The sequence below is a fragment of the Podarcis filfolensis genome, assembly GCF_964270895.1.
Source record: "Podarcis filfolensis genome assembly, chromosome: 1".
NCBI lineage: Eukaryota > Metazoa > Chordata > Lepidosauria > Squamata > Lacertidae > Podarcis > Podarcis filfolensis.
Genome location: NC_139604.1, coordinates 88,156,963 through 88,170,602, shown reverse-complemented (window position 1 = coordinate 88,170,602; position 13,640 = coordinate 88,156,963). Strand labels below are relative to the sequence as shown.

Sequence of the window (13,640 nt, the reverse complement as noted above, 5' to 3'; positions counted from 1 at the left end):
TTTATAGAGATGGCCACACTTGCTGATGATCAATTAAGCAAGGACATTTTATTAGCAACCCCTGCCTGCTACTTAGCCTCTTAATTCCCATGGAAGCAGTAAGGGTGTACAGTCGTACCTTGGGTGACGAACAGAATCTGTTCCAGAAGTCCATTCAACTTCCAAAACTTTCACAAACCAAGGCGTGGCTTCTGATTGGCTGATTGGCCCCAGATACAATGCGGACAGCTGAAATGGATGTTCGGGTTCAAAACTGGAATACTCACTTCTGGGTTTGCAGCGTTCAGGAGCCAAAACGTTCAAGTCGCAAGGCGTTTGTCAACAAAGGTACGACTGTACTTAGTTTTTCACACATGATTTATCTTGGCTTTATTTTTGTTAAATGAAGCATGACACCCTAGACAGCATCTTAAAAAGCAGAGACATCACCTTGCCAACAAAGGTCCGTATAGTTAAAGCCATGGTTTTCCCAGTAGTGATGTATGGAAGTGAGAGCTGGACCATAAAGAAGGCTGACCGCTGAAGAATTGATGCTTTTGAATTATGGTGCTGGAGGAGACTCTTGAGAGTCCCATGGATTGCAAGAAGATCAAACCTATCCATTCTGAAGGAAATCAGCCCTGAGTGCTCACTGGAAGGACAGAACGTGAAGCTGAGGCTCCAATACTTTGGCCACCTCATGAGAAGAGAAAACTCCCTAGAAAAGACCCTGATGTTGGGGAAGATGGAGGGCACAAGGAGAAGCGGACGACAGAGGACGAGATGGTTGGACAGTGTTCTCGAAGCTACCAGCATGAGTTTGACCAAACTGTGGAAGACAGGAGTGCCTGGCGTGCTCTGGTCCATGGGGTCACGAAGAGTCGGACACGACTAAACAACAACAACAACAAAGCATGACACGGTGTAGTATGTCATGTGTTGTTGTTCATCTGAGGTTGCATTTACCTAATTTTAAGACCTAAGGAACAAATGATTGCTATTATGTCCTGATATGTAAAAACACAGAATTCAAAGAGGGTGCACTTTCTTTTCCCCTTGACTGTATATAAATGATTAGTCTTGATTGTAACTTCTGTTTACATTTTCTGTTTTCTACCTAGAATAGGCTTAGCGTAGGGGTTATAGTGTGGGGGACCAAGCTTCAAATTCTCTCTCAGCCACGAAGCTTACTGACCTTGGGCTAGTCACTGTTCTTGGACTAACCTATTTCACAGAATTTGAGCATAAATGGGAGGAGGAGAACTACATATCCCACCTTGAGATCCTAGGAGAAGGTGGGATATAAATGGAACGACAAACAAATACATTTTAAAAACATTTCACGCTTGATCTTGCCATGACAGCAGCACTGCATCATAACACACTGCACCATATTCTTCACTGGTCTACCATCATATCGCCTTGGCATTTCTCCTGCCACTCAGCTCCCAGCTCTTGTCTAAACTCATCACCTTACACAGAAAACTTGACACAGATTTATGGGGTGTTCCCCCCCCCCAGCCTGTGCATCTAGTGGGGGGCAGTTTTGCCAATCCCTAGGTATGCTTCTGGCTATGGCCATTCTCTAACATCCTTAGGACTTCAACTTTTTGGCCTTTTCTTATTCTTTCTTTCTTTCCTTCATTTTTCTTTCTCCCTGTCTCATTAATTGTATTTATTTATTCACCACACATATATCTCGCCTTTCATTCAAGGAGCTCAAGGTGGCACTCATGGTTCTCCCCTTTCTCATTTTATCCTCACAACAAGCCTGTGGGATCGGTCAGGTCACCCATCTGACTTCATTGAAGATTTGAACCCTGCTGGTCTCCCCATGTCCTAGCTGGTATATCTATGAGTCTGCTTCTCTTGCCCCATCTCACAGTACGTTTCTATGTGAATCTATCACACAACGACATTCTCTCTACTTTACTGATGATCATCTGCATATCCCTCCACAGTTTTTTGCATCTCTCTCACATGTGCCAGTGAATCTATGTCGTCTCAATCCACCCCATCCTCGGATCTTAGATGTGCCTGTGCATGCATGCCCCCACCCACCTTACAGGTAACCCCCCCATCTCCTGAACCTTCCATCCCTTACAGGCTTTAACCTAACTTAGCATCCCAGTTCAATGAAGTCAAGCACATTCCAGTTCACCATCTGGGAGAGGTGGGTGGCAATGTAGTGTTTTTTTAATCAGCAGAAAGAACTTTCTGCTCTTGCTTAAAAAGAAATTAGTTTGGAAAACCCATAGTGGTAAGGAAAAAGTCTGAACCCACAAAAGGCTAAAGCTCCAAGTTGTTGAACTCCCTAGTCAGAGAGGAATATATTTATCTCTACAGGAAATCAATTCTGCTTCCAAGGACAAAATACGACATTGTCAGATATTTTTAAATAACCACTGTATGGAAAATAAGTCAAAGAGTTATAAACATGCAGTACATACTTATCTCCCACAATCCCCAAGTTGATTGTTGGGTACCCATGTTCTTGAATTGTTGCTAGAAGAGTTGAACGATTACTGTCTCTAATCTTTCCTGGTAGCAGGTCATCTTCAGGATTCAATAGCTATAAAACCAGAATCAAAATACGTGAATATTCACCTTCACAGTGAATAAAACATAAAACAGCTGTTTGTAGATGTTTTGATGTTGGACTACTGCAACACGCTCTACAAGGGGCTAACTTTGAAGGTGACCCAGAAACTAAAACTAATCCAGAACGTGGCAGGTAGACTGGTGACTGGGAGTGGCCGCCGAGACCACATAACACCAGTCCTAAAAGACCTACAATGGCTCCCAGTATGTTTCCGAGCACAATTCAAAGTGTTGGTGCTGACCTTTAAAGCCCTAAATGGCCTCGTCCCAGTATACCTGAAGGAGCATCTCCACCCCCATTGTTCAGCCCGGACACTGAGGTCCAGCACCGAGGGCCTTCTGGCGGTTCCCTCACTGCAAGAAGTGAAGTTACAGGGAACCAGGCAGAGGGCCTTCTCAGTAGTGGCGTCCGCCCTGTGGAACGTCCTCCTACCAGATGTCAAATAAATAAATAACTATCAGACTTATAGAAGACATCTGAAGGCAGCCCTGTTTAGGGAAGCTTTTAATACTGGATGAATCATTGTATTTTAATATTCTGCTGGAAGCCACCTAGAGTGGCTGGGGAAACCCAGCCAGATGGGCGTGATATAAATAAATAAATAAATAAATAAATAAATAAATATAATTATTATTATTTTATTTGACTTTCTATTCAGATCATAAAATGATAGTAGATTTAGTCTGTAGTCTGTAATAATTTTGTTGGGAAGTATGCTTTATGTATTCAGGATAAGGATTATGTTGCCAGTATCTCAAATGGAGCTGTTTGAAACCAAGCAACTATTTAGAAATATAATTAAATTACTTTGCTCGTAACAATAAAATTCTCTATCGCAGAATGTGCCCATTACTATTGGACTTATTGAACAGTGTGTATGAATCAGCATTTGTGGTTTATTTCTTCCAACAACCCATGAGTGGCAAGCTAATAACTTTGTTTCTCTCTGCTCTGAACTATTCATTGAGTTGCTACCTTGTTAAGACCAAGATGTTGCTGGTAGTGAAACCAAGGAGAGAGAAGAGAAATCTTGGTAGTGGGGATATGGGAAGAAGGGGGAAATCTGAATCTTTTAATCACAAGTATTCTGTATGTTTGGTATAAACACTGCTTTGCATCAGGCCTTCTCCAAACCATGAACTGTATCACCCTTTCCCCATCCTCTTTGTCTCCTTCTACTTCAAATCTCTAGCACCCAACCTCTGCTTTTTGTTGGCAATTTCCACCTTTGACCATAGGTGTATAGCTGTAGTATTTCTTCTATTGAACACTGAATTACATCTCTTCCTGGTCAGCGTCACTTTCTCAACCAGTGTCCCACCTCTTTATTTTGCAATCCATGTAAGTTTATCTTTGGTTTTAAACATTTGGGTAATAGTGGTTAATTTTTTACTTTTGCATTAAGTGCATACATATAAAGTAAATATAGCACATTTACAGAATCTTCCTGTGAAAGCAGGCACAAAAATAATAGTTTTTGGCAGAAAATCATCCTTAACATTGGAAACAGTCCATAAAAAGGTGCTGGCAGCTTTAGTCAAAATACAACTGCCATGCTTGTAGAAGTTTGGTTAGCAGATTTTTCCTTACTTCATTCCCTGTGGACATTACTGCAACCACTGGAAACTTGTTAACTTCAACTTCTGTTACTCCAACAGTTGCTAGGAGACCTATCTCTGATGGACCCATATGGGTTCCCTTGGCCAGCACACATTCACCTCTTTTAATGTCATGTCCTATAGGTCTAGAAATGCATCAGAAAAGGGGAAAAAAATGGATTCAAGTTATCTGACCAAACACCAAGTAGGGCTGATAAAACTTATAAAATTTCAAAAGCTATTTATGCTAGAAACATATTAAACTGCTATTTTAGTTTTCAAAAGCAGTATGCAGTTGTGAAAACACGTAATTCACCGACCTGATATCTTGGCCTGGTCGAGCCTGCACCAGAATGCGCACCTCAAGTTCTTCGGTGCCCTGCAATAAAAGAAACAAGCTTTCTTCATATGTGTTAAACAAAGTTAAATAAGGTACTGTCTCTTATCAGCCTTCATTGGGTATGAATGAAACTCAAGGTATGTTATAGAATGTTCTGTTCATATCAGGTTTAAGCTCATATAATTCAAACATGCAGGCAATGTCAGAGTTATGTGTGTCCAACTTATGCACGACTGCGACTGCACGCATCACAGCAACCCGTAAGTGGCCAGAAAAGGGTGTGGAACAGGAGTGGGGCAGGGGTGTAACAGGCTTATGCACGCTCTACCGTCACACGCAGTGACCCAGAATGTGACTCGCATGTAAACTGGGGGGTTGCCTGTATTGTTTTAAAAACGTGTTCTAAAGAATGTTAAAATCCTACTGTAGTTTTGAGTCTATTGTGCTGGAAAAAGTGATTAATTTCCCACTGTGTCTTCTTTATTTGATTCAGAATATTAAGAAGCGCTGGGGTGTATTGAAATGGCATTTCTGTGCGCTCTGGCTTCTGTCACAGTGTCCCGTTGCCCCAGAAGCAGTTTCGTCATGCTGGCCACATGACCCGGAAAGCTGCCTGTGGACAAACGCCGGCTCCCTTGGCCTGAAGCGAGATGAGTGCCGCAACCCCATAGTTACCTTTGACTGGATTTAACTGTCTAGGGGTCCTTTACCTTTACTTATTGAAACTAATAACAGTATACATGCCAGTTCAGTAATCATGAAACCTAAAGGAAAAAGCTGGATTCGTACACACCAAAAGGGTAGTTTTGCATTGACATCACAGGGTCATCAGGTGGAGCTCTTCCTCCACCTGCTGGACAACAGTACGAGAAAACTCTTGGGAAGTCGGTGGCTCCCATTTCAGTTTTGTGGATTATCCAAGCCTGAACAGCCATCGAGGTCACACACATGCATTAAAGGAAACAACCTAGCTGCCAACTTCCCTAACTCTTAATTTACTAGAAGTTAAGAAGAGCTGCTGCCAACTGGGCTGTAAAAACATCAAAACATCATGTTGCATTCCACACTGAGGTGTGGCCCCGATGACCCTATGTGGTCAATGTAAAACTACCCTTCAGGTACCCATTGCACATTTCCCCATTGACATCATAGTTTCATTTTGTTGGGATATACAAAAGCACTCCCAATTATGGTAGGTCCTAACTGCAACAATATGCACCATTACTGTGGGAGGGCCTGCTGCTTCTGCTTTGGTGAAAACATCCATTTTATAGTGCCTTATAAATGTGCTGGGAGCTCATCTATCCATCCTGCATACCCATGCAAGGGTAAAGAAGGCCACTGAGGCAGCTCCTTCCCCAGTAGAGTGAATTGCCATTGCTATGCAGGCGCGTATCCATCTGGACAATGCAGATGGCATTGTTTTCTTGCCCAGTATGGGGTGGGATGAAAGGAGCAAAATGTGTCTCCATTTGTCTGAAGTCCTTAGTTGTGAAACTGAAATGGGAGCTGCCTAGTTTTTCTTCTGTCTTCATCTGCCAGATGGAACTAGAGCCCAGCCTGATGACCCTATGATGTTAGTGGGAAAATGGATGCGTGGGGAAGGATATACCTCTCCTTCTCCTAGTGATAAGCTGACAGACAGGTTGAGAACCAATTATCTTTTAAAAATAAAAATAATAAAAATACTCTTACTACATGTGGTAAAATCTGTGAACCGCCCTGAGACCCCCAGGTATAGGGTGGTATATAAATTCAAATAACAACAACAACAACAACAATAATAAGGGGTGGATTTTTAAGGATTCTGGAAGGATCTCTTAAGCATGCAATTGCTAAAGCTTTAAATAGCGCTTTTGAGACCTATGTAGTATAGGAGAAATGAAATATCTCAGTCCCCCGTCTTCCAGTAGTCCCTCATCCTGCTCTCATGAGTCCTAGTCATTACCTGCCTCAATCCAATCAAGGCAAAATTAATGATAAAAATTCAATGCAAACAAAAGCAAGAACAGAGATTGCAAAATTGTGTTATTTGTTTCAAATGTGTATTTCTATGTATAGCCACACTTATTTGATTACGGACTGCTGAGTGATTCTCTGGAGCCATGCTGCTGTATGTAGCAGGAACAAGGATTTTTAACGTTCTCACTCACATCATCTGATTCCCTGATGAGTTCTGTGTCTTCCACCTGCACCACAGCGTCAGCACCACAGGGTATTGGAGCACCAGTTGTAACTCTCATTACCTGACCAGGCATTACAGTTTGAGTTGGCTGAAAAATAACAGGGAATGTAATTTTACTTTTTTTAAAGGAACAAGAGGTCCCAGGAGGCACTAAATTATGCAGAAATAACTTGGAATAAAAAAAAGTCTATTAGTAACATATTTTCTTACCAAATTTTGATTCGCTCTATTCACATAAAGACCGTTAAAACAAACTGCATATATAAAAACAATTTTAAAATTATATTTATATAAAACAGTTTAAAGCAACAACAGCACATACATAAAATCAATAGAGACCTGCTTTTGACATGGTATGGAATGGACCTGCTGATCGGATGGTATCTGTGGGATACCTTCTCTATAACACAGTGAGCTTGTAGGGTGTATGGCACTCTTTTAGGTATCTTGATCCAAGCTTTATAGAGCTGTGTATACCAGTACTAGCCCCTTCAGCCTAGCGTGGTAACTAATTGGCAGCTAGTGGCTGACATGCTCTACAAACTAGGCTGTCTATAGAATCATCACAAATTATACTTCCTTTTTAAAAGCAGTGAAATGTGTACATCATATCATACTAGGGGAAAAACACTTTATTAATAAAGGAAAATTAAAATATAGTGCACTTACTTGTTCACCAGCTTGGGATTCCCCAATGATGAAACGATCCCCAGGTCCATCAGCAGCTGTTAATAATACAGCAAGAAGATAATTACAATTGTTGCTTAAACAGACATTAATAGGATTATTACTATTGTTCTTTACTTCATAACTCTTCCTCCAACTCCAAATCCACTTGGCAATTATGATTGCTATAGATTTATTTTTTTAAAAGTGAAGAGTTTATCAAGTTGTTCCACATCTCTCTCCCTGTCTTTATTACTGATGCACACCAAGCAGGACTCCTTTTCCATTATAAGATTCTGGATTATCCAAGATTTATTGGTGTTGAACAACAGCACTAGCAGTTGAGAGGGCTGACTGTGTATCCCACATTCTGTTGGCTGGAAAAAGGTCAGAAGAGGGGACAGCTCTCAGATATCTCACCCTTCTCCTTCATGTTCCGTCACCCTGGGTGCTAATTAAAAAAGCCCCCAAAGAACAATATTGAGTAGAACACTGCTCAATGTTTCAAATAAAGTTACTTTTAAAGGTATGTATGAAAAACATGTAAAGACTATTTGTGTTTGTTCTGTAACTAACCTGAATCAATTTCATAAAGGGAAGGAGTAACGTGCCCCCTTGCCCTTTGGGCACCACAGAACATGTAAAGCAATCTAGTGTAAAGCTGAACTCTCAAAAACATTATTTCATGGTCAAAACCACGAGTATTTACCTCTGACAGCATAGCCATCTTTTACTGAAGCTGGGAAGGGTGGTAGGTTGTCTTTTGCATAAACATCTTGGGCAAGGACTCTGCCCATTCCATCTAATATGAGAGAGGCAAAATCTTTGTTAGCAAACATTGACTGCAAAACAATTCCAATGACAAACTAAGTTCACATGTGCACAATACTGCTAATACTGCTACTGTGTGGTCCTCCAGATATTGTTGGACTCCAAGTGTCCTCAGCCCCAGCCAGCATGGCCGATGATCAGGGACGATTGGAGTTGTGGTCTAGTAACATCTGGAGGGCCACAGTTTCCTGGCATAAAAGCAGCTTTCAATTTATGTCAATGATAATTAGTGACTAGAGAAATTCAATCTGGAACAGAGGTAAAAGATTAGATTCAGCCAGCCATCAATTTACATTACAATTAATATGGAGATAGTGAGAGCAAGGACAGATAACAGAAGAGTAAATACGTCAACCTCTTATTTACTTATCCATCCTTTGTTCAAGGAGTGCAAGAGGGTGAACAAACCTCCCCAACTGTATTCTATCCTCAGAAAGCTATGAATTGGCGGGGGGGGGGGGACTTATTCAGAAAAGAGAATACTGTATACCACATGCTATTCTTAGCTGTGAGCAGAACAGCAGCATTCATGATGAGCATTTCCCCCCTAGTTTATATCCTAACTGCTGCCACCTTCTCAAACACCTTGCCCAAAAATGGTTTATTGGTACCTGGGAGGTAGTTAGCATAGACTTTTTTTTGTGACTGGCTGCACCACTATGTCCTTCAAGGCAGTGGGGTACACATCATCATGTAATAAAGTGGTCACCACACCCCTCGATTCACCCAGTCAACCCTCCACAGCTGACACAAACCAGCCAGGATTGATGTGGGTCAAGACAGCATGTAGTAGGCTGCAGAGCTACAAGAGTCCACATCTTCAGCATCAATAGCTGAAACTAACAGAATAAAATAGTATGTGATGGTGTATCAGACACCTCAACAGACGTGTGTCATTCAAGTCCAAATGAAGACAGGTGATTTCTTCCCTTCAAAATTCCCTGCAAATTCGACACAGTAGGTCTCTGAAGGCTCAAATACTGGGTTAACCATGGCAGATGAAAGCAACCTTGTATTACTTGGAAAAGTTCTGTTGGATGGGTACTTGAGGATGCAATGGAGGAGGCAAAATAGGCATTTTTGGTATAGTTTCAGGCCTTAGCAACAATTGTGGTTCACCTCTGCTACATGTCACTAATTTGCTTCTGACTGGGGCTATCCACACACAGCAGTATCATATAGTTACAATGAAATATGTACATTTTTATTAGCCAGTATTTCTGATATTTTCATACTTTTGTCATCATGATATTAATCTCTACTTGAGATTCAAGAGACTAAACAGTGAAGCAGGGGTCCCATGACCAAATTGCAGCAATTCTAAGCTGTAGGCAAGCCATTCTCTCAAATTCAGCCCCTTCATATGCAATATGGGGATAGTAACACATCCACTCCAACTAAAGAATTGTTGTAAAGATTACCAAGACAGGGGTCTGCTGTGCAAGTAATGCAGCTAAGCCATGACTTATTAGACCATGGTTTACTAGATTGTCTAAACCCTGTCCTATAGCTTAAACATTATTTATTAACCATGAACAAATCACACACAAAAGCCATGATTTGTTTTGTTGGTTAACCTTGGGTTATGTTACCAATGGATTAGTGTGATGTGAGACCTTGGCTCTTGTATATAAAATGTGCTGAACCCTAAAGAGCTATGCACTACACAAAAAGCAAGTAAATAAAAATTCAACAATGCTCCCCTTCCTTACTTTCTGGATGTTTGAGGTTATATGAAATACCTCGATAATTTATTATTTCTGTTCCAAGCACTGGGGTCATCTCCAGCACTGTGATGAAGGCTTTGTCCATAGATGTTAATGGAAATGGAGACATACGGTGTCTTCTTGCCACCTTTGTAATGTCTACAGCACTATGACCTGCAGAAGATGAATATGTATGTTAGGGGGAAAAGAAACATGGTATTTTCTCAGGAAGATAACACTGTGATATAAACGTTTCGCTGCCCCTTAACAGTTGCTTGCCAACAATACAGTCATACCTTGGATCTCGAATGCCTTGGTACTCGGACGTTTTGGCTCCAGAAAGCCGCAAACCCGGAAGTGAGTGTTCTGGTTTGCGAACGTTCTTTGGAACCCAAACGTCCAATGTGGCTTCCGTGGCTTCTGATTGGCTGCTGGAGCTTACTGCAGTCAATCGGAAGCCGCGTTTTGGATTCCAAACATTTTGGAAGTCTAACAGACTTCCGAAACAGATTCCGTTCGACTTCCAAGGTACAACTGTACAGCACACAGTACTCTCACATAGGGCCTAAATGTGCACTCTGGGCTCCATCTTTCCCAACAACTGCCAGGTTGTACATGGTTGTATGAAAAGAAAGCCCAACATGCAATCTCCTGTTCATGAGTAGGGGCTCCGCAAGATTGGGAAACTTAATTGTGATTGTGTCCCAATCACTATGAGTCCCTAACCTGTGAGCAGGAGTTCATGTGTTGAGCTTCCATTTTACAAAACTCTGTACCACATGGGCTGTTGGGGGTGGGGAAAGCCATGTGAGGGTAGGCCTAAAAGCGTGACCCTGCTCCTCACTCTACACTTATGTCCTAAGCATGAGTAACATTTGAATAGGAATAAATTCTTGACTACATCCAGTTGTGAAATGAAAACGTCATTTAAAGGTGCACATCAGTTTAGATCTGTTGATTTATAAAGTACCACACTAAAAAACAACAACCCAGACACAACTGGGAATACAGCATGTAATCAGCAGAATTGGTAATGTTAAACAGTGTTAAAGTGACTATTCTATTGAAGAATCCATTAGACGTTTTATTGACCACCAAAGTGTGTTTAAGAGGCAAATGAGTTAGAACACCTACATTGCTTATCTCCTAAAAGTTCTCTTAATATTTTACAGAACTGAGACAGATATCTCCAAGAACTCTCCCATGCTCACATACAATGAAATGCCATATTCTGAAGTGCTAATATGCAGGTGACATTAAATAAGCATTTCCATCTCAAAGACAAATTACACTAAGTCACTTTATTATCTAGAAAATCAGAAGCTTTTGGAAGCAAAATTGTTGTTAATTTGGGAGAGTCATTTTGAATCAGTACTATGTCATGTTTCTCTAAACATGCAATTAACACTATCTTGTCATTATTTCATTTTTATGATAGTGCTTGTTATGATTGGCTTTTTATTCAGCTCTTCCTATGACTTAAGCAATATTTCTGTGGCAAATCATGTCAATTGTTGGAGACTTAATTAAGGTTAGAGGAAAAAGGCTCTAATTTTCTAAGGTTTTCTGTTACTCCAGCTGGAATTGCTTCTGGTTCAGGTTTATTGATTGTGTTAATAACGCAAGGGCAAAACAGCTTTTATGTGATATTAAGTTTAGCATATTTCAGATTAATGGCAAACACCCTTCAATGGATGCTGATTTGTGGACATTACTTTCACTAAATGCAACAAAAGGATCAATCACAATATTAAAATTATTTCTCATGAAATCAAAACTACTATCATGGTTGCAAAATATTTACTTGAAGAATAAAAGAAAAGCCCTGAAAGCTTATGAGCATCTAGCTGCAGTAAGTGCCAAGGAAGGCAGGGTCTCTGTGATATATTCCCTACTGATACAATCCCTGTTCTCTCCATTTACTACTTTGAAATTAATATGGGAGATAGACTCTATAGGCAAACTGAATGATTCTCAGTGGATTAAGATCTGGTCCACCTTTTAGGTCTGTGTCTGCTAACATTAGAGATAATTTTTTAAAGGTGGTCCACTGTTGGTTTTTAAGCCTGGTTCAACGAGCTCATATTGCAAGATCGGGTTCCCTCCTATGCTGGTGGGATTGTAAGGTATGAGGAACATATTGGCATATGTGGTGGGGATGTAACTATGTACACAAGTTCTGGAAGCCGGCTGTAATGGAGATTGGTTTTATTGTCGCCAAACAAGTCATCTTAGACACTAAGCTATGCCTCTTATCAAATTTTGATAGTTCCGATGCTGACCTTGATTCTCAACAATTAATTTTATATCTGTTGGTTGCCACTCATCTAGTGATCTCTCAAGGGTGGAAGGATGCATCTTGTCATTCTATGGATCCATGATTTGGAAAAGTCATGATAAACTGACTCATAAATACATGCCACCAACTTTGCTTCTGCTTGACCAAACAATCTTGTGGTTGGCACATTTCCACTAAATAGGAGTTTAATTGGCAACATTCATGAATATTTGTATGTTTGTTACAAATATGAACCTTGTATTCCACCATGGAATATATTTTAAGTCACTCATTCTTTTTTAAGCTTTCTATGATTAGTATTATTTTATTATCTTGCAATTTTATTCTGTTTTTAATTAAAAGAAGAAAAATAAAATAAAATGTTATAAGAAGACCAAAGCCTGCATTTATTTGCTTTTCCTTCTGTGCATAGTTGAAAACACTGATGGAAATTAAGTCTCCAAATAATATCTGATTCCTGTAATTTGCCATCTTTCAAGGAGTGATTCATTATTAACCAACCTCAAGAGACTGAAAAGTCAGAAAGGAAAAAATCAGGAAGATCAACAGGAAGAGATAGCTTCAGATTTTATTTTAAAACACTGTATAATTTTTTATACTGTATAGTTGTTGTCAAGGGGAACATCGGTTACAAGGATGAGTTTCTTCAGCCTCGTGGGATTCCATGCTGCATATACTAACAGATTTAAGTTAACTTCTAAAGTAACTCATTATATTCTTCAAAGCAATATGTATGCTGATGAGGAATGGGGAAACCCCAGAACAGGTTTAGGGGTAGAAGGAAAGAGAGGGTGGAAAGTGCTGTTTTCCAAGTGGAAGTCATTCTGTGTGCAGATACAGCTACTTAGTACTACATTTAATACAACCCTTTGCCCACTTCTCCAAAGGAATTACTCTGCTCCATCAATGGATGTAAAGCAATGCCTAATTGTTGTTTATATAGGGTCCCCCCCTTTCTCGAGATTAACTGAAAAACTGCAATAAAATATTTTTCAAAATACCCTCCCAAAGCATTTTTAGATGTACACACATATACGCACATGAGTGAGCATGCACACACTGTTTTGCATTTATCTGCAAAGAGCCCTTCATAGTAATATTTCTGGCTACACATTTGCCCATGTTACTGTATGGTCAAGCAAGAAGCATACTTCCATCTCTGTCTGTGCTTAGCTGGAGCACAATTCTGAGCCAGGCAGAGAAATGGAAAGAAGGGCTGCAGCCTTAAGACTGCTCTCCCCATAGTCTTTCCTCACATTCTCAATTTCTAGACTGGTGAAAGATAATAGCTGGATCTCAATGTAATAATAAATTATGGTTTATTATTAAATGAAGAAGTCTTGGGCCTGTCAACTCCCTCCCCCACTCTTCAACTAGGCTATTCGGAGATTGGAAATTTCACTTTGATTTGTAATTAACCACACAGTTTAGCAT

At 40.3% G+C, this 13,640-nt stretch overlaps 1 protein-coding gene across 35 annotated transcripts in view; it reads right to left on the bottom strand.

Moving 5' to 3' along the window:
- GPHN (gephyrin) overlaps positions 1-13,640 on the bottom strand; it is a 233,308-nt gene that overhangs the window by 22,193 nt on the left and 197,475 nt on the right. For 21 of the 35 annotated variants that reach the window (XM_083604388.1, XM_083604375.1, XM_083604383.1 and 18 more), the window contains 7 exons: positions 9,944-10,081; positions 8,080-8,172; positions 7,374-7,429; positions 6,673-6,792; positions 4,500-4,558; positions 4,172-4,325; positions 2,430-2,551 (listed from right to left, as the gene is read on the bottom strand). In XM_083604388.1, coding sequence (XP_083460514.1) covers positions 2,430-2,551; positions 4,172-4,325; positions 4,500-4,558; positions 6,673-6,792; positions 7,374-7,429; positions 8,080-8,172; positions 9,944-10,081 — 742 coding nt within the window. Of the gene's footprint in view, positions 1-2,429; positions 2,552-4,171; positions 4,326-4,499; positions 4,559-6,672; positions 6,793-7,373; positions 7,430-8,079; positions 8,173-9,913; positions 10,082-13,640 lie in introns of all 35 variants that reach the window. The other 14 variants (XM_083604404.1, XM_083604371.1, XM_083604402.1 and 11 more) reach the window with 1 other exon arrangement.